Genomic DNA, 21,910 nt, shown 5'->3' with positions numbered 1-21,910 from the left:
AATATTTCTTGATGTTAAACATTAATTAAGGGCAAAATGTTAATGCAAAATTCTTCAGCCTGGCAAAAACCTGTTTGTTTGACTAAATAATATTCATTTTAGGAGTTTGATCATCAATTGTGTTGCCAACATGCACACATTGCTATGTATATGGGATTTGCAGTATTTGCAACCAATCCTCCTGTTTACTATCTGGTATGCACACAAAATCGTTTCCAGACAACATATTTTGAGGATTTGACTCAATGTGACATCATGTGGCCTCTAGTCTTGAATCACAATGTGCGGACGAAGGAATCTACTATCTGCTGGCCCCAATTTCTTCAACGTTCCTTAACTTAACGAAATTCCTTAACTTTAACTTTATATAGGAAAGCATTATTGGATTTAAGGAAAAATTCTTAGTTAAGGAATTTTCCTTAAATTCTGTAATGCGTTCCTATGGAAAAAATTAAGTTAAAAAGTTTCCTTAAGTTAAGGAATATTAATGAAACTGGGCCAGGCCTGGCAGAGTGACCATTTCTCCAAACTATTGCTTAATAGTCCACATGCTTTAATGGGAGCGGATAAAATAACTCGTCGGGGACTTCACTTCTGTTTCCAAACCATCAACAGCTAGTGTCTGTTTTGTGTACATCATGTACTCTGCTAATTTGCGCTTCTACGGACGACATGTTCCCTCTATGAGTTCACTGACTCCCTCTTTAGAAACTTTCCGTGTAGATCGTCAATGTAGGAATTAAAGTACTTTCAAGGCCATATTTAATGCATGAAATTGCATAACTGATTTGTAGTTGAGTTTCTTGGTAGGTTGTTGAAATGCCCATCAATGGGTATATCATGCAGTTTCTTGGCGGTACAAGAAACACATTGAGGCGTTCACAATGAAAACGTAGGAAGAAGGAAACAAAAAGCGCAAGAAGCTAATGTTTCTTTGATAACACGCATTAGCTGTATAAAACTGGTTGTGCACAGAATTAAACATCGCGTCAGCTCTCAGTTTAGTCAACCTGGGTTCAGTTGTTCAAAAGGTGGTTAGCTTAATAACAGTTTAACGACATTTTTTCAACCTTTAATAATTTTGTCGATATACAAGGTAAAATCTCGCAATTGTGCATGTAAATTTATTCTGCTAAATATTTGATATCTGGAAAGTTGTGTCTAACTCTGGTTTTGTCTTAAAGATACACAAAAATCAAAATTTGCGCTAATCACTGATTAAGCTGATCACCTTTTGAACAACTGGACCCTTGTGGTTGTCTGTACGTCACAACGTCAACTTCTTCTTGGAATCCCCGGCCACTATACAGTTATAGGTACATGTACCTCCAAGATACGGACACATTTACACATTTTGACGCGATTTTACAACAATCTACCAAAAGGTTTTATCGAACAAATATGTTACCATTTCATAACTGGTTATGACACAAATGTTTTTCTTCAAAACCAAACAAAAAAGTCCCAATGGAAGGTCTTTAAAGAACATCATCAATAGCTCAAAATTTGGGAATCACGGATCTCACCGAAAACCATTCGACCTTCAGAAATATTTCTCTGCAGAATAATATGATGCATATGAAACAGACCCTGTTGATACATTTCATCTTCGATTGAAATTCGAGTGGTTACGCCCACTTACGTTCTTTGCACCCTTGCAAACGTCAATGCACGTGGCAAAGCTACTTGGTTGGTTTCAGATGAACAAAACTGACCAATCACTAGGCTGAAACATGTCCTTTATAGAATACAGAGGAGCAACACCTAACTTCAAAGCCGGTCAATTTTAAAAATACGCTGCCGGGTTAATGTACATCAAAGAAAGTGAGTGTTGCCCTGGAATTTTGGTGATGATGTAGTAATATTAAGGCTATAACTCTTCTCTGAGATAGCAAAACCAGAAGCAGAATTTGATTATATTTAATTGGATTTTTTTTTTTAAATACGGCTTGGAAAAAACGTCATTTAATTTTTTTTTAGAAAGGAATGTCATGTAAATATAATGATTTGTTCTAATACGGTGCAAATAGATAATACGCATGCAATTTCAATCGTGGTGTCTCTAAAGAAATTTTGACTCTCCTTTTTAAATGTTCAATTTGTTTAGTGAATAAACTTTATATAAAGCTCAGTCATTGTAGATTTAAAGCAGTTTATATTAGGTTGGTACAATTCAAGTCAAAGTGTTTTCGATGGAATAATTATATAAATCACCTGGATCGTTTCAACAGGGGTATTTAAATATTAGAGCGTACATGAATTTGACCCGACACCGGTAGCCGTCATTGTAAACTTCCGGTCTTTTGCACATGTGTGGAAGCGGCTGTCAACTGATACATAAATTGTCAAGCTGCTTAAAGAGCTTGTAAACAATGAGTCTGTGTGCAAGAAAAACTGCTCGGTTTCTCGGTACATTCGTTAGACTCTCAACAACGGCAGTATTTCCGAAAACCAACAATAAACCCGTGTTAAAATCAGAAGTTTTCAACAAGCGTGTCCATACCATTGGAAATGGGGAGACTGAAGTTGATATGTCAAATAGATTACTGGAGCAGTGGAGCTGTGGAGTGGAACACTTTGGAAAACTGAAAATGAATCTCCCGTTTGATACCCACGTATCTAGTCTAAATCCCCAGCTGTATCCTGACATGAACACTGTGATTATAAGGTTGTTTTATACTGCCCCTGAAATTCCATCAGGTGACGATTTACACGAATTTTTATCTGGTTTAGTTAAAATGTACGAAATAAAATTTGACACTCACAACAGTATGCGTCCAGAAGAAATCATTGTAGATGGAAGATTCAAGGCAGCGAGGCTCCCAATTGAGTGTCGTTGTGAAATACCACTTAAATTTGGTAAGAATCCAACCATAAAATGCTTAAAATAATTTTTAAAAAAAGGAAGCAAAAAAAATAACCATCAATCAGATTAATAGCAAATGTCGAGAATCATTAACCAAGTGCTCGTCAAACAGTTGTTTATATTGCAACATGAATTATTCAAGTCAAAGGAAACATTATTCAAGTAAAAGAAAACAGTCAGTTTTCATGTTGAATTGTCTCCCCCTAGACTGTCAAAATGACGGAAACTGTTAGAGGAGAAAAAAAGAAATAATCTATTGTTAGTTTTATTTAACAATTTCTCGAAAATTAGGCTAATGTTGTAATGTACATGTATTTCTCTATTTCAGATTTGGATGTGACATGCAGTGAGGGTACTACTGTTATACAAGGAATGGAGAGTGACAGTATTAGTGTGAAGGCTAAGTCGTGTACCTTTATTAGTACCAAGGTATTATTCCTATTCATTAAGGGGAAAAGACAAGACATCAATGACCTCTTGCTATTTCTGATTCTATTTGTTTTGACGTTCTGTAAAATGATTTGTCATTTTGAAAATAATATCTTAAAATATGAATACAGACGAAAAATATTGCAAATCCTTCTCACTTCCATTTTTTACATACCACAAGACTTTAAAATCTTCAGTGCTGATTGCATACTTATGTAGGTATTTTCATTTCCCAAGTTTTAGTGTCCTGTTCTTGAATAGTGCTGTGAGCACTTTCATATTTGTTATACATTTGCTCGCTGTAGGCACACATAATGGCTGTTTTCAATCCTGTGACTACTGTAAGCAATAATATTTCCCTCTGATGTGGTGTGAATTTCCAATTTTATAAGTGACTAAACACAGACTGAATCATTGAGAATATATGTTAAGTCTGTTGATTGGTAAATTTTGTTCTGGTCAATCAGCAAATATTCTTCATTTTTCTTTCAGAGTGGTTCTGTTTCTGCTGAAAGTAACGGAGGTGACCTTGTCTGTCAGAATCTTCTCCAAGGCAACCTCAACCTTCAGGCTAAAGGCAATTCAGTATGTTTCAAATGCTTATACATGTAAAGAAACAAAGATGGTTATAGACGGCTGCTGAAATTTTAGGTCACCTGAGCTTTAGCTCAAGTGACCTATTGCTATCCATCTTCGTCCGCCCTCGTCCGTTAACATTTTACAATTTCAACTTAAGCTAAAATTCTGGCAAAGGGATTTCATTAATATTTCATGGGAAGGTTACTGACATCTCCCTGGCCAAATGTTGTTATTTTTTGGGTCGATCAGAAATCCAATATGGCCGCCATTTTGAAAAACTATTCCAAACTTAAAGTCAAGTTCTAATAGGCCGATTTAACTGAAACTCAGTCTAGGAATGATCAGCTCATGGTCCTGACAAACTTAAGTTAACGTTATACTTAACTATTTTGTACTCAAATTGGTACATATTTCAACAACAAAAATAAATTCTGTAGGACTCAGGTGACCGTTAAGGCCCATGGGCTTCTTGTTTTTTTTGTATTATTTATGTCTATCTTAGCTGAGTTCCTTTCATAGTAGGTCATTTTTTGAAGGTAGTAACCCGATGTTGGAATATTTAAGAACCCAACATATGGGGGGGGGGGGGAATCTGCTTTACTCCATTTTGTTGGCGATAAACATCATTTTTTTGCCCTGGTGCTTCAACCCAAATTTTTATTCTACGTGTTTTTAAAAGTATGATATATTATTGCAAGGGGTTGGGTTATAAACTTTGGGATTGTCTTTAAATTTTATATAAAAATCCATAAATTTTACCTAATACACTTAGCCATTGTGTTAAGCTCACCTAGCTGACAGGAAGGGCTTGTGATCTTATTGTATGGTTGATGGCCCATCTGTCAACTGATTTATTTTAAAGGCTTCTTGCTGAAAACTGAAATACCCAGGGTCATTATGTTTGGAAATTAGGTACTAAGTTTCCTCATATAAATGAACTTGACCTACCTTCAGTGGATGAGAAGGAGTGTGGCATGTGTTCACGATAAGTTATACAAGTGTTTGAATTCTGTTACAGAACATTATCACAGATAGACTTCAGGGGACTGAAATCACATGCAGCACAGAGAATGGCAACATCACCTGCTCATCTGTGTACAGTAGTACGGCATCATTCACCAGTCGCCATGGAAACATTAAACTGTCGAACTGTCATGCTGATTCTCATGTCATAGTTCCTGAAGGAAATTTGACAATAGGTTGGTATCATATTTTGATTTCAAACAAATTCTATATTAAAGTCAAGTTATATTTTGTTTTAAAACTTGATTGAATTGCAAGCAAGACATCAGTATTTTGTTCTTTTATTGCAAGGGTAATATAATGATTGTCTTTTATAAATGACATAAGATATTTAGTAATAATTGTATCTATATTTTTACAGATTCTTTTGAGGGAAATTTGAATGCTGAGGTACAGAAAGGATCATCTGATATATTTATAACCAGACCTGAGAAAGTAAAAGTAAAATCTGAAACAGGTAATAAAATGCATCCAAAACTAGCAGTAAGTTCCACCAAAGCCAGGAAATAAATTACACCCATGCCAGGAAATATATTACACCCACACCAGGAAATAAATTACACCCACACCAGGTAATAAATTACACCCACACAAGGTAATAAATTACACCCACACCTATTAATAAAAAACACCCAAACCAGGTTATAAATAACACCCAAACCAGGTTATATATAACACCCAAACCAGGAAATAAAAAACACCCAAACTAGGTTATAAATAACACCCAAACCAGGTTATAAATAACACCCAAACCAGGTTATAAATAACACCCAAACCAGGAAATAAAAAACACCCAAACCAGGTTATAAATAACACCAAAAACAGGAAATAAATTGCACTCAAACCAGGAAACACCCATGCATTAATTGTAATTGAATTGCTGTACAGTTGAAACCCTTAATCAAGCAATCATTGATTACCATGTCTGTTTATCTGGCTAGTGTTTTGAAGATCAATTGACCTTTTCTATACAATTGTGTCTGAGCAATCCAGCAGTCTAACAGTCAAGCCACTTAATTTGAAATGGAATAAAGGTTGCTGGATTGTCAAAGCACGGCCATATTCAGCAAGCGTTATTTAAACTTTTGAAGATTCCTATCATTAAGATATTGAATGTGTTACTACTATGATAAATGTGTTAGTGAGACACAACTGTAAGACAATTTCAACAATATTGGGTAATTGAATTAATATTAGCAGGTGTCTGTCATCCATAACAATGGTTACATTAGCAGGTGTCTGTCATATCAAAAGTGGTGGTCACGTTAGTAGGTGTCTGTCACCAATAGTTGTGGTCACATTAGTAGGTGTATGTCACTAATATTTGGGGTCATATTAGTAGGTGTCTGTCACCAATAGTGGTGGTCACATTAGTAGGTGTCTGTCATCAATAGTTGTGGTCACATTAGTATGTGTCTGTCACCAATAGTTGTGGTCACATTAGTAGGTGTCTGTCACAAATAGTTGTGGTCAAATTAGTAGGTGTCTGTCACCAATAGTTGTGGTCACATTAGTAGGTGTCTGTCACCAATAGTTGTGGTCACATTATTAGGTGTCTGTCACCAATAGTTGTGGTCACATTAGCAGGTGTCTGTCACCAATAGTTGTGGTCACATTAGCAGGTGTCTGTCATATCAAAAGTGGTGGTCACATTAGTAGGTGTCTGTCACCAATAGTTGTGGTCACATTAGCAGGTGTCTGTCACCAATAGTTGTGGGCACATTAGTAGATGTCTGCCATCGATTGTGGTGGGCACATTAGCAGGTGACTGTCACCAATAGTTGTGGTCACATTAGCAGGTGTCTGTCATCAATAGCTGTGGTCACATTAGTAGGTGTCTATCACCAATAGTTGTGGGCATATTAGTAGGTGTCTGCCATCAATAGCTGTGGGCCATCAGTAGGTATCTTGTCACCAATAGTTGTAGGCACATTAGTAGGTGTCTGCCATCAATTGTGGTGGGAAAATTAGCAGGTGACTGTCATCAATAGAGGTGGTCTCAGAAACAGGTGTCTGTCATCAATAGTGGTGGTCTCAGAAACAGGTGTCTGTCATCAATAGTGGTAGTCACATTGCTAGGTTTCTGTCACAAATAGTTGTGATCACATTAGTAGGGGTTTGTCACCAATAGTGTTGTCACATAAGTAGGTGTCTGCCATCAAAAGTGATGGGCACATTCGCAGGTGTCTGTGACTAATAGTTGTGGTCACATTAGCAGGTGTCTGTCATCAGTATTGGTGGTCACAGTAGCAGGTGTCTGTCATCAATAGCAGGTGTCACATAAGCAGGTGTCTGACATCAAAAGTGGTTGTCACATTAGCAGGTTTCTGTCATCAATAACGATGGTCACATTAGTAGGGGTTGTCATCAATAGCGGTGGTCACATTAGCAGGTGTCTGTCATTAGTAGTGGTGGTCACATTAGCAGATGTTGTCATCAATAGTGGTGGTCACATTAGCAGTCGTTATCAATAGTGGTTGTCAAATTAGCTGATGTCTGTCTTCTATATAGGTGGTTTCATAAACAGGTGTCTGTCATCAATAGTAGTGGTCACATTAGCAGGTGTCTGTCATCAATAGTTGTGGGCACATTATCAGGTGTCTGTCATCAATAGTTGTGGGCACATTACCAGGTGTCTGTCATCAATAGTGGTGGTCTCAGAAACAGGTGTCTGTCATCAATAGTGGTAGTCACATTAGTAGGTGTCTTTCATCAATAGCAGTGGTCACATTGCTAGGTTTCTGTCACAAATAGTTGTGATCACATTAGTAGGGGTTTGTCACCAATAGTGTTGTCACATAAGTAGGTGTCTGCCATCAAAAGTGATGGGCACATTCGCAGGTGTCTGTGACTAATAGTTGTGGTCACATTCGCAGGTGTCTGTCATCAATAGTGGTGGTCACAGTAGCAGGTGTCTGTCATCAATAGCAGGTGTCACATTAGAAGTTGTCTGTCATCAAAAGTGTTGGGCACATCAGTAGGTGACTGTCACCAATAATTGTGGGCACATTAGTAGGTGTCTGCCATCAATTGTAATGGGAACATAAGCAGGAGTCTGTAATCAATAGTGGTGGTCTCAGAAACAGGTATCTGTCATTAATAGTGGAAGTCACATTAGCAGGTGTATGTCACCAATAGTCGTGGTCACATTAGTAGGTGTCTGTCACCAATAGTTGTGGTCACATTAGTAGGGGTTGTCATCAATAGTGGTGGTCAAATTAACAGGTGTCTGTCATCATCAGCAGATAGTTGTAGGCACATTAGTAGGTGTCTGCCATCATTTGTAGTGGTCACATAAGCAGGTGTCTGACATCAATAGTGGTGGTCTCAGAAACAAGTGTCTGTCATCAATAGTGGTAGTCACATTGCTAGGTTTCTGGCACAAATAGTTGTGATCACATGAGTAGGGGTTTGTCACCAACAGTGTTGTCACATAAGTAGGTGTCTGCCATCAAAAGTGATGGGCACATTTGCAGGTGTCTGTGACTAATAGTTGTGGTCACATTAGCAGGTGTCTGTCATCAATAGTGGTGGTCAAATTAGCAGGTGTCTGTCATCATCAGCAGTGGTCACATTAGAAGTTGTCTGTCATCAAAAGTGTTGGTCACGTTAGCAGGTGTCTCATCAATAGCAGTGGTTGCATTAGTAGGTGTCTTGTCATCAATAGCTGTGGTCACATTAGTAGGTGTGTGCCATCAATAGCTGTGGGCACATCAGTAGGTGACTGTCACCAATAATTGTGGGCACATTAGTAGGTGTCTGCCATCATTTGTAGTGGTCACATAAGCAGGTGTCTGTCATCAATAGTGGTGGTCTCAGAAACAGGTGTCTGTCATCAATAGTGGAAGTCATATTAGCAGGTGTATGTCATCAATAGTTGTGGTCACATTAGTAGGTGTCTTTCATCAATAGCAGTGGTCACATTGCTAGGTGTCTGTCACAAATAGTTGTGATCACATTAGTAGGTGTCTGTCACCAATAGTGTTGTCACATAAGTAGGTGTCTGTCATCAAAAGTGATGGGCACATTAGCAGGTGTCTCATCAATAGTGTTGGTTGCATTAGCAGGTGTCTGTCATCAAAGTGGTGGTCACATTAGTAGGTGTTTGTCATCAATAGCGGTTGTCACAAGAAGGTGTCTGTCATCGATGATTGCAGTGATCACATTAACAGGATTTCTGTCATCAATAGCGGTTGTCACATTAGCAGCTTTCTGTCATCAATATTGGTGGTCACAGTAGCAGGTGTCTGTCATCAATAGCAGGTGTCACATAATCAGGTGTCTGACATCAAAAGTGGTTGTCACATTAGCAGGTTTCTGTCATCAATAACGATGGTCACATTAGTAGGGGTTGTCATCAATAGCGGTGGTCACATTAGCAGGTGTCCGACATCAAAAGTGGTTGTCACATTAGCAGGTTTTCTGTCATCAATAGCGATGGTTACATTAGTAGGGGTTGTCATCAATAGTGGTGGTCACATTAGCAGATGTTGTCATCAATAGTGGTGGTCAAACTAGCAGGTATCTGTCATCAATAGTAGTGATCACATTAGCAGGTGTCTGTCATCAATAGTGGTGGTCACATTAGCAGATGTTGTCATCAGTAGCGGTGGTCACATTAGCAGGTTTTGTCATCAGTAGCGTTGGTCACATTAGCAGGTGTTGTTATCAAAAGTGGTGTCCATATTGGCAGATGTCTCTTTTATGGATATATCTTTCATGATGTACACACCTTAGCTAATGTCGTTCATCGGTAGTGGTTTAGTTAAATCACAGTTTCATAATTAGGTATCCAAAATTATTGTTACTTGGTACATATTTTTTTTTTTATTTCTGTTTTAACGAGTCATTGTTATGTGTGTTGAGAAGTTGCTAATTTATTTTAAGTAATACAAAAATGTGACAGGTTTTCATGGTAAAATATACAGAACTGTATATTTGTTAAGGTTACCAGAAAACTTGTTACAGTAGGTTGCTTTAGATTTTCATTTGTCTTTCTATTAATTGCATGCAGGCCAATGCTTTGGTACAAGTAAGCATAATGAGCTTCAGCTGTCATAGATAGATGTTTGTTTTCCTTGTTTCAGGTGATATTAGTATACGAGTAGACAAGACAATTAATTCTGAATTCGAGCTACAAGGTAGAACAGTAACTGTTGATGACACATTGGGATTCCAAGAGGAGAGCTCTAAAGGAAGCAATCAGCAGAATGTAGTGAAAGGCAAGTAGAACCAATCCCGAGTTTGCCAAATGCTGTGTACAAACAATCACATCTGGGCATACTATGATGTTTTATTAACATAATTGGATGTATTTTACTTTAATTATAGCATTTTGAATCTGGTAATTCATCAGTGTAAAAGAATTTTGTGATCCAATGGTACAAAGAATGGAAGATAAAGTGGGTATTTTGACTACCAACATACATGACTGTGTAGATGTATAAATTATGAAGTTAACAGTAAGAGGTATGTTTGGATAAAAAAAAAAACTTCTACAAAAGTGGATTTTTAGCTCACCTGTATTGAGTGGGGTATACCATGGTCTGGGTTGGGTATAATGGTTTCTATGCCGTAGATTTCAAGTGGTATGGCACTATGATTGAGCCGAAGGGGGAAAAAACTCCATAACTAGCAGAAAATTCATACACCTTCAACACACATACAGGATATGCATACCCTCATTATAATATAGGTCTCATAAGTAATAAGGACAGTATGATCCAATATTGGCACTGGATTCAAACAAACAACTGTTGGTGGATGCCTATTACTTAAAAAGATATATTTACAAAGAAGTAATAAGGACAGTGCAGACAAAGACATTTGTCAAATTGTCAGGGCATTTTACCCCCTTTATCAAGACAGAAGCATGAACATCTGCATATCACAATAAACAGTTAGATATTGTGATATGCAAATGTTCATGTTTCTGTCTGGATAAAGGGGCAGATTGCCCTGAAAATAAGAGAAATGTCTTTGTCTGCACTGTCGTTATTACCTCTTTGCCCATGTATACCCTCATTATAATAGAGGTACATGTAAAAATAAAATGATCACACAGTAAGATGTGCTCGAGTAAGCTAGGCTCCTCTCTCACTCTCCTGATAGTTTGTTAAACCCTTTCATCCCTATCTACCTTTAGTAAACTCTACCATGCATTAATCTAGATGAGTCCATTATGGTCTACAGTGGTGAAAGGGTTGATATCAATTGTCTTGAAAAGTTAACGTCCTCGAGGTTAGAAAGGGAGCAATATGTCAATGTTTATATACCCGTAGTAATAAACGATTGTCTAGTTCTAATCCTAATTTTTCTCATCGTCTTCCATTCAGATAAAGAACTTCCAAGTTTGATGCTTAAACATTTGTGCTTTCACAGGATTGCTCTTCTATTTACAGGCAGTATGAATGGAAGCCAGGCCATGATTTCAGCAGAAACCTCAGAAGGATGTGTAAACGTTAAACAACAGGACTGGTTCCAGTCTCTCAATCTCAAGTTTCAATCTGGATAGTGTATCAGAGAATCAAAAACCACCAACAATAGCAAATTATCATAAACCAGAATATGGTACTTCATGCTATGCCTTGGTGCTAGTACATGTACAATCTATGTATATGTCTATTTATTTTCAATTTCAGTTCAGCATATATATGGTACAAAGAATTTGAATAAATATGAGTTATACATTGATGTAAGTGTTAGATCAACAATCTTATTTAAGATGATCCTGTGAGATGTGGAAATGTACAAATGTTTGTTTGTTTGAAATAAAGTTTAGTTGAAATCTGTTATTTGCAATTTTTCATACAACAATAATAATTGAGTGTCATTTAGTACATCATTAACGCCAACATTGAGGCCATTTATATATTTTACATATGCAAACCACTGTCAACTTATTTGATTTGTAGGTCTCCAAATATGTTCAAGGTCAAAGGCCAAAATCCAACAGCCTCGTAAGAGAAGAATTATTATCTTGAAAGATTCAGTTACAGTATAAATTTTTAAACTACACACATCATCTTGCATCACAAGTAAAAGATGCCATGTATAGTTAATTAAAGAAGGCTGGCGATGTGTACTGAACTCAATAGGTCATTATATCTGTGTATTCTTCTTGAAACCTGCTTAGTTGTTTGGGATGAAACGTAGATTAAAGCAAATCAGCAAATTTGACCCCTTTTGACCTGGTCCCTCAGGTTATTGAAAAATAATTGTCTAAAGATTTTAAACATACCGGTATTTGATCCCTGTGACCTTGAATAAGGTCAAGGTCATTCATTTAAACAAACTTAGTATCCCTTATCCCACCATTCTAATTGGCATCTACCATCACCTTTGGACCAGGTAAGCTCAAATAAACCCACAAAAATAAATTCCACAATTATTATTTTTTTGTTTAATTAAAGTATAACAATAGCATGAATTCACATATTGATTAAAAGCAACAACAGTTTCAGTACTCTCTGGCTCACCAAGGTTTGCCCTGCTACCTTCATTTCATATGCATGTGAGCTCAAACTTTCTTTGAAACCAAACAGTCAATTTTCAACCAATTACCATCCAACTGTGTCGATGATGTAGTCTGGATAATGTTCAAACACTGTTCCTGGTAATATGCATGTGACACAGTTCCATTGAATCAAGACATTATTTAAATTGCCCATTCAATAAGTAATCATCACCTTCTCTCTGCGAAGCACTTTTATGTCATGATACCATTTCCTTAACAGCGACATTCGGTATAGATACAGAAATCGAAACAGTTCTGTTAAAACAAAGTTGAACTAAAACAATAAATTCAACACTGTTCATCCCAATAGGGCTGCAAGTTTGTGTTCCATCACAAAGCTGATAAGATGGGTCAGCTTAAGATATCCCGGAATGGCTTTTTAGAGTTTGCACTAATTCCCTGCATTTCCCGGAGTCCCTGAAAATGATAATGGACCACTGTAGGTAAAAACAGTAAATGCTTGAAAAATGAAAATAAATTTGCCTTGCAGTATTTTTAAAATACATCATTAGTTTATTTTTAAATGTCTTTGTAAGAAACATTACACATTCATCATAAAGTTACTTGATGCAATAGGTACAGTATCACTCCTAAAATGTTAGTGACGATTTTCATTACAATAACAGAGGTCTTAACGAGATCGCTTACTTCCATGACAAGTTTGATGTGAGCTTTCACTTTGGCAACATCTTTGCTGGTCTTCTCAACTTGTTCATTCAACCTGGCTGTCTTTTTACCAATAAATCTGAGGGCTTCTTCCATCTTAAACTCCACGAAAAACCCAAAGCCCACACTGACATATATCCTTGAGGCATCTGGTCTGAAGTTAAAAAAAATCATTAATCATAATAGGGGAGGTAAAAGAAACCTTATTACTCATTCTCTCAAATACTGCAGAATTAACTTTAAGAACAATGACACTAAAGCATTACAGAGCCCCAACCAACAACCACCATAGTGTGAAAAGTGTCCATCTGTTGAAAAGGTTTTTTAATACCAAGACAAGTATTGACCTTTGACCCCTTCGATTCTGTGACCTTACTATTGAGATTAGATCCAAGAGAGGTACACAACACTGTATAGTCATGATGCATTATGAAGTTTTATATAAAAAGAATATGAAGCAATTTGAAAAGTTATTGCTTAGAATTAAAATGGAAGTTGACATTTGACCACTATCAGTTAATTAAGGATACACATCAGTGTACTGTAGTTACAAGGAAAACAAAGTTTATGAATTCAGATACAAAAATAGTTTGTACACTACGTTCAAGATGCATCTTTGGAGTTTTATAGCAAAGAAAAATCATGATATTTAGACAGTTCATGAAATATAAGTACCCCGGAACAGCACATCTTACTTACACATTTGCTTGTACGTAAAAGTTACACCCAATATCAACTTTTGTCTTTAGTTCATCTTTGGTATAATCTGCATCCTGTAAATTAAAAATAAGAGATAAGTAATTAAGGCTCACAAACCTCTTCTGTACCGGGTATTTAAATTGAGTCTTCACTTTCTCTTTTGCAATCAAATTGAAATTTGTTCTAAATTGATATAAAACATTTGGTTCAATTATGAATTTCCAGTCTTAAGAACAAACAAGTGTTGACAAAAACAAATTATGTCACAGCCTTCTTGACCTTGATAAGTGATCCCTGTGTTGTTGTAACAAGTTTGTTGATAATGAATTCAATGATTTCAACGAAAAACAAATGTATAAACGTTACAGAAAAGTTTACCATCACGCTATTAGCATCAATTATGCATTGCTTTTAATTTTGTACTTACCTTAATTCTTTCTATAACTGTCTTCAACTGTAAATATTCTGCAATCTGCCCATACAGTTTATCCTGCTGCTCCAACAGTTTTCTGTTGATACAAAAAGTGAATTAGTGCAGACCAAAGCATGGATTATTTATCAAGCTTTTTGAAACAATTATTTTTGAAAATGGGAGTAAATATATTGTTCATGCAAGTTAATCATTTTTCATCTTTTTATTACTACCAACACAAAAGACAACATCCAAATATTGACACAAATAAACTTAATTGTTTTCTATAGACAAGGTATTTATAACAGTGTTTTAATTTTCCAAATTTGTTGTAAAAAGTTTGGGTGAAATTTATACATTGATCAGGAATTATTGGACATTATTTTTCAAGGGAAGGGTAATTGACAGATCATCTACCTTAGGAACAGCTTGTAATTCCTTGGATTGGATTATTTTGCTGTATACAGTGCAGCTCAGTAGAAGTGTCACTTAACTTTTGTAATATTTGATTTCATTTGGCAATGTGTTGTAATGAAAATTAATAACCATTCCCAGGCCTGAAATTACATAGTACTTTCATTCAACTAACAATGCCCCCTGACACTCTACCAAACATACAATGTATATCACTTTCAGAGTGGAACTATTCTTGAGCTGTGGCCAATGGTAGCAAATAGAAAATTGTGGCAAACTGAGAAATAAGGACATGGCTCTTTCATCATGGACATCTCGATCTGGTGATGTTTTAATTAAGGTGATTATATATATCTATATTGCAATATTATCTAATATATCAAAATTGGTTGGTAATTAACATCCTTATGATGTACTCATTTAATTTCATTTGTATGATTGGTCATGACAGAATTATTTAACGTGTCGATGTGAAAACTTGAAAGTCTATTTCACATAACAATATGTACAATTTTGGATTAATCCTTCAAATATCTACAATTCTTTCATTCACTACATACACACACACACAACCAAACACACACAATACAACACAGGGGTTCGTTACAAATGTCTGAAATACAAATGCTATACTTAAACTTAACATATATGTGTAGTTGTAACGAACCCCTGTGCACACACCAGAATTACTGTTCCATGTCTTTAAAGGAATTCAGAAGGAAACTGCTGTTTTATTTTTTAACAAGAGAAATTAAGTTAAAAGGTTACATTCTTCTTTGTGATCATTTAACTTTTAATCCTCAGTTTTCTCAAAACTGTAACATGCTTGAGTTAGAATTATATTACGTTCATCTGGCTCCATGCGATCTGAAAAGCACGAAGTAGGATGCAGTTCATTTTGGACCAGATGTTGTAATATTTATAACCAAACTAATTCAAATGACTTAATAGGTCTTCTGTAAAGTCATCTATTAATATTACCTCAAATCCTCTCTTAGTGTTTCGTTTAGAAAGGATTCATAGGCTAACACTTTCTCCGGAATAGTGTCGCTCATGTTTCCTCTTTGTATGTTAGAACGCGCGCACCTGTTCCGGTACAACTTTTTCACGACATTAAAATTTTATATTTTGCATTTGTTCTCGTAAAATATTGTTATTTTTCTCTCTTTCAAACATTTTTTTTTGGTAAATTAAGTGTGCAAAAAGATATTTATTGATCTTTATAAGCAACCAATCAATCTTTTAAATGTCGTGACAAATCTAGAATCACTTTCTGATAAAGCCGCAGCAATGGCGGAACTACTGCTGGACTCAAACATTAGGTTTTGGGTTTTCTTACCCATAGTAGTGATCACTTTCTTAACTGGAATCATCAGACATTATGTCACGATACTATTATCATCGGAGAAAAAGACTGAACTACAACAAGTGTCAGATAGGTCATTATACTTGTAAAATTAAGATACCAATTCACGTTTCGGTACTCCCCCGTTTCGATCTTTTTATAATATTTTCTGTACTGACGCTTGAAGTTTTAGCATGGTTCACTGTTTGTGTCCTGAGTGTTGTTTATTTCATATTTTCATAATCCTACGCATTTGTATATATATATATCCAAAAAGTACCGAAACATCCTAGTTTTTAGCATAGGGACTTGTAAAAAAAATATATATATATACGAGCACACACAATGATCTAGCATTATGCGTGTTAATATATTAGCCATGTATTTTCATATATTTGTTACAAGCCTCTATGGTCTTAGCGAAACAACCGGGTACCGAAACGACTTTGATTCACCAAGTCATTAGACATAATTTCTCAGTCATACGTAAACCATCGCAGGCATATGCGTCTGGTATCATAGGTGCTGGTCACATTGTTATGATGTATATATATTTCATATTGTATAGTATATATACAGATCATGTTAGTGTGTTCAGCAACTGTGTCTGGTATGTGAATATGAGAAAAATTAAAGTAGTGGTCACACAGCTGTACCCTCTGGTTTTAATGTTAACCCGAGTTTTGCTGATTGTTTGCAACATAAAATATTTATTTTTCAGTATATCTTCTGGATAGCCCGAGTTTCCTCTGGCCATGACACCAGACTTGACATTTTGACAGATATATGTCTAGTGTGGGGCCAGAGCAGACTGCTATATCAAAACGGAATTCTCCGACACCGTTTGTCGTCGGAGAGTTTTGAGGTGCTGACAAAACAAATTGACTGACACAACACATACCTCACATATATCGATAAATGGTTTATTTATTGATCCAAATCTGCTCTTATTATCCGCACAGCTGCTAAATTCCGTCAATAGAGTCCTCGCAATCGGTTTACAATTGTTCAGGGTAGAGACTAATCAATAAAAGAGGCTGTCCGAAAATTTTCTAAACAAGAATGATTATATTCCATTTTCGGTCAAGATCAGTACAGCTTGTTGATTAGTCAATAGATAATCCATTCATCAATATATGTGTTTTGTCATAGTCAATTTTTGTTGTCAGCACCTCAAAACTTCCACGTTTATATATAGCAGTGCACTCTGGCCCCACACCAGATACCTATCTGTCTAAATGTCCAAGTCTGGTGTCATGGCCAGAGGAAACTCGGGCTAAACTTCTGGAATGTGTGATATTTTTTCCTTACAACTGATGTGTACAAGTATATTAACAAACTAGAAAGTCACTTATGAATGTTTTGCTTTATTTCTTTTTGCAGTCATGCACTCATCCGCAGCAGGATGTTGAGAGAAAATGGGAAATATATTCCAAAGCAGGTTTGTATTATTGAGAACAATCTATTTGCTTGCCATTTGTGACATTTTGTGATAATAATTTTTCCAACCGGGTATATTTTGCCACTTTCCGTACATATATTATAGTATACATTTACAAGTAGAGTTTCATTATTACCTTGTATGCAAGGAAACAGATCTTCCTACAATAATTTATACTATTGAAATAACCAAACTATGAAAATTTGTGCTAAAACACTGAAAACCTGTAAAGAGCTAGTTTTCAATACGACTAAAATATTTTGACATATTTACAGTGATGTAGTCTAAACTCAACCGAGAGCTTACAATATTTAATGTAATTACATAAAAAAGCATGCACATTTTGATACGATCATGAACACAAAATGACCTAAATTTGTCTCATTAGGTTTGGTTTAGTGATGTTTCTCTGATTCAGAGATCATGTACGTACATGCCAATAATTGTATTTTTATTGCAGAGTTTTCTGATGCGCAAACATTTTTTCAATCATGAAAATGATGGATTTTTCCTGAAGGAGAAACGTGAAGGTGTTGCAAAGAATCCAATGACAGGTTGGTTGTTTATATTTCAATATTTGTTCATTCTTGAAAAAAAATATGCAGACTACCGGTAGGTCATGTATTTTCTACAAAAATGCCACTTAGTGACAGGCAGGATCAAAACGACTTTAAAGACTCTGATTGTGCATCAAGACAGATTTGTGAAAACAGTTTTATCAGTTAATGCTGCATCATTTATACCCAGTGAGTAATTTTTAGCATTTCTGTAGGTACACATGTACTGTAGTATTTCTTTTACATAATTTAACCATATAAATTTTAAAATAAAATATAATGATCAGGCCTTTGAGTTACAGTCCCACAGCACACCAGATACAGCAAAACAACCACATTTGTATTTTTTCATTTTTTGTATTGGAGAAATTGATAATTTTGAGTGACTGTGTTGATTCGTCTTACAGATCCTAACATGATGACAGACATGTTGAAAGGCAATGTTACCAATGTATTACCTATGATTGTCATCGGAGGCTGGATCAACTGGGCTTTCTCAGGATTTTTAACAAGTATGTGGTGGTATAATGAATTGATATGTTAATTATGGTATACAGTATATACATCTGTTTTATATGGCGATATAATTCCCTTTAAGAATATTTCCAATTGGGCTAAAAGGCATGTAACCTAATTATTGCATATAGAAGCTCATAATTAAGCGGGTGTAGATGAAAGTAAAAAGTCAAGAACATAATATATAACCAGGGTATAGGTTTCCTAATACGTTTTTACCGTTATTTTTTTTTATTATTTTTTTTTAAGTACCAAGTAGAGACATGAAATTACTGTCTTCAATCAAATCAAATACCTCGATGGAAAATCAGTTTGAGTTACTTGAATTCACCCCATTTCAAAAGCTTTGAAATAAAATAGGACTGTTCTTAAACTGACCAGTCATAGAAATAACTTTTTTCATAGATGTACATGGATCATAGTTGACAGATATTCTTAATCAAATGAGACTCAATGTAAACTTCATCCCTCTCTATTTTCCAGCAAAAGTGCCATTTCCATTAACCCTTAGGTTCAAACCTATGTTACAAAGAGGGATAGAGCTGCAGTCACTGGATGCATCATGGTGAGTGGCCAAATCTTGGCAGTAAGTCATACTGTGTAAGACAATTTAGTACCAAATCATCCTCAGCGATTTATACGGGCTGCTTAAGTGAACAGTGTACGTTGTTGATCTGACTTGCTTCCAAGATACTAACTGATATAAGTCACATTATTAATTTGACTTTATTTGAAAACCAATGTGGCAGGACTTGTGTACTCAAAACAAATTTTAGAAACTATGTTTGTTTTACATATTTGATTGCAATTCTTGATGGAAGATTGATTTTCTTGACAGGGTTAGTTCAGCATCGTGGTATTTCCTGAATGTGTTTGGTCTTCGAAGTATGTACACACTTATACTTGGACAGGATAACGGTACGTGTGGTTTTGCCTATTAGAAGGTGGTTGTTGGTAATATATGTTTACATATCTAATACAAAAATTGATCAAGTCCTTGTGACAGGAAAATAATACAAACAATTAAAAATCACAAGAAGAATGATTCTTGAGGCCTTTCGTTGCTATACAGCTCTCCTGCAGTAGCTTTTTAAGATTTTTTTTTTTAGTTTCATAACAGAATGTCAAATGCAATCTAAGATGGATTTAAATATATGCAATGATGTAGATTTTGTCTCCAAAAATCCAAGGCAGATTCATATAGTACACTGGTAATAGATTATGCTGTTAAAATCTGTAAACTAGGGCAATATTGACTGCAAGGCCATGAAACAGACAAGATATAAAGAATTATATTGTGGATAGTTGAGCTCAACTTTCCAGAAAAGAAGATGATATTTCAGTCAGACACCTTAAATACCCCATTACATAATGTGTTTCTTCTGAAATTTACTGTTTTTAACAAATATGGGGACTAAACTTGGTCAACATGATATCGGTAACTACGAAAAGAGCTTACAGGTACATGTTCTTCCAAAGCATATCATTTTTAATTTGAATTTTCTTTTACACAGCTGCTGACCAAACCAAGGCGATGCAGGAACAGATGTCGGGGGCCGGGATGATGACCCCACAGGACCCCATGAAGGCCTTTAAGTCTGAGTGGGAGTCGTTGGAGGTGAGCACACACAACTGGTGCTTGGCCGGCGTAGAAGAGGAGCTCATTGACGGACACATACAGCCAGAGACCATTTACATCAAAAATAAATACTCTTAACTACAACATTGATGGACATTTTCAGTTGTTTCCCTTTGATTGTTGACCTAGTTTGTCAAATTTCCCCATTCTGACAGATCCTAACACATGCATGAGTTTTTCATATTTTGCTTGTTTTCATGGCGTTGAATACCTTCAAATATATTGTAAATATATCGGTAGCGTGAGATATTTCACATACAAACATGTTATTCCTCCCACAAATACCAAACCATTGAGAATTTTGACAGTTAAATGACAACTTTCTTGTGCTTTATAATAAGTAAAGTCATGGCTGGAGCAAGAGTAATTGCCATCAGTCTATTCCATATGAAACGTCAATTGTATATCCATCAGTGTGGTATGTCTACAACATTGAATGTTCATAAACTTGTCCTTCATATAAGCAACTTTATTTATTTCAATAACACCAAGTTGAATGTGATGAATTGCATTGTTTGTGCCGTCAGATTGGTGCTACATTGTATTATGGAATTGTACTCTACACAATTTCAGGTGTCTATTTCATCATTGTCATTAGTTTTGTCCATTTGGTATTTGTGGTATTATGTTGAGAGTCAGTTTGTATGTTGTGAGTCTGATTGTAATGCATGAAATAAGGAAAATGATATTAATCAGAAATTGTATTCAGGAATTTATTTTGTCCTTTGGATAAATTCCACCTGGAAAAGAAAACAATTTAAAATTTCGTTTCCGTCTTTAATTGAAGTATTACATTTGCAAATCAACATTCAATATGCAATATTTTAATCTAAGATGAAAATGCAATTTAAATTGTTTTTATATGGATATTGTGTTATTTTCTGTGCAGTTATTCTTAAAGTAGCTAATTGTGAAGCACTTGAGGTTTATTCAAGCCATGAAGTTTTTGCATTTAATAGGGACTAAATTTTGTTTGTTGGAAAACAGAATACACATACTATTTCCAAGGAGCATCAATAAAAGAATATTGTAAAATTCAGCAACTTGAAGATATAATAAATATCTTTTAAAAGTGTAACGAGATTTTCTTTATTTTGTTATTCAGCAAACTATATTATACATGTCCATTAAATTCTGTCACTAGTGTCAGGAATCACATGTATGATGTATCTCATTTGATCTTTCTATCACAATCCTTGGCTATGAAGAATCCCCCCATTACTGGTAGCAGAAACGCACTAAAGCAATTGTGCTTTCCACTACGTAACTGCTGCCGCGTGATAGTCTCAACTTGGTATACTGGAAAGAGACTGGAAGATTACACTACCAAGGGCACTCCTAGAGGCATACCATTTCCCAAAAAGCATTTCCTTTAGTAAAGGTAACAGGAAGAAGTCACAGGGACATAGATCTGGTGAATAGGGTGGCTGGTCAATCTGTACTACCTTCCCTAGCTTCACAAATGCCTAAACAATATTGCTTTTGCTGGATGAAGCTTTGTTGTGAATTAGCTTGATGTCATTTACTTTACTTAGATGCTTTTTCATGTAGATACTTTAGACAGGATTCAGTTCTTTGTTTCTGTAAAATTTGGCAGTGATAGTTTTCCTGGTATCTGAACCATAGGCCAACTAGAATTGAAAAAGATGGCATACACAAATTTCTTGGCACCTTTTATAAGTCTTGCAATCACTGGACTTTCTTGATTTCTCTACAACCATTGCTTGTAATTAATGCGCCTCTGGTGTTCAAAGTAATACACCCAGGTCTCATCCCCTGAAAGTAACTCGGATAATGTTCTTGAGTCG

General features: G+C 35.7%; 3 protein-coding genes across 3 annotated transcripts; 2 read left to right on the top strand and 1 right to left on the bottom strand.

The window, feature by feature from the left end:
- The first annotated feature begins 2,301 nt into the window (after positions 1-2,301).
- Positions 2,302-11,688, top strand: LOC110443419 (protein FAM185A-like). Its single transcript, XM_021487635.1, has 7 exons — positions 2,302-2,859; positions 3,195-3,295; positions 3,788-3,880; positions 4,893-5,073; positions 5,259-5,354; positions 9,985-10,119; positions 11,299-11,688. The coding sequence occupies exons 1-7, from the start codon at positions 2,373-2,375 to the stop codon at positions 11,409-11,411; spliced, it is 1,206 nt and encodes a 401-aa protein (XP_021343310.1). The 5' UTR covers positions 2,302-2,372; the 3' UTR covers positions 11,412-11,688.
- A 675-nt stretch (positions 11,689-12,363) lies between these two features.
- LOC110443420 (protein UXT homolog) lies at positions 12,364-15,693 on the bottom strand. The gene is made up of 5 exons (XM_021487636.1): positions 15,586-15,693; positions 14,206-14,287; positions 13,779-13,852; positions 13,062-13,233; positions 12,364-12,830 (listed from the first exon to the last, which is right to left on the bottom strand). Exons 1-5 carry the CDS (start codon positions 15,657-15,659, stop codon positions 12,765-12,767), a joined length of 468 nt encoding a protein of 155 aa, XP_021343311.1. The 5' UTR covers positions 15,660-15,693; the 3' UTR covers positions 12,364-12,764.
- A 184-nt stretch (positions 15,694-15,877) lies between these two features.
- Positions 15,878-21,180, top strand: LOC110443445 (ER membrane protein complex subunit 3-like). The gene is made up of 7 exons (XM_021487666.1): positions 15,878-16,043; positions 17,333-17,390; positions 17,851-17,944; positions 18,355-18,459; positions 18,947-19,028; positions 19,302-19,381; positions 19,978-21,180. The coding sequence occupies exons 1-7, from the start codon at positions 15,895-15,897 to the stop codon at positions 20,178-20,180; spliced, it is 771 nt and encodes a 256-aa protein (XP_021343341.1). The 5' UTR covers positions 15,878-15,894; the 3' UTR covers positions 20,181-21,180.
- Positions 21,181-21,910: the final 730 nt, after the last annotated feature.

The sequence above is a fragment of the Mizuhopecten yessoensis genome, unplaced genomic scaffold (genome assembly GCF_002113885.1).
Source record: "Mizuhopecten yessoensis strain PY_sf001 unplaced genomic scaffold, ASM211388v2 scaffold716345, whole genome shotgun sequence".
Classification (NCBI taxonomy): domain Eukaryota; kingdom Metazoa; phylum Mollusca; class Bivalvia; order Pectinida; family Pectinidae; genus Mizuhopecten; species Mizuhopecten yessoensis.
The sequence above is the reverse complement of the archived record's forward strand: the minus strand, read 5'-3'. Positions and strand labels throughout refer to the sequence as shown.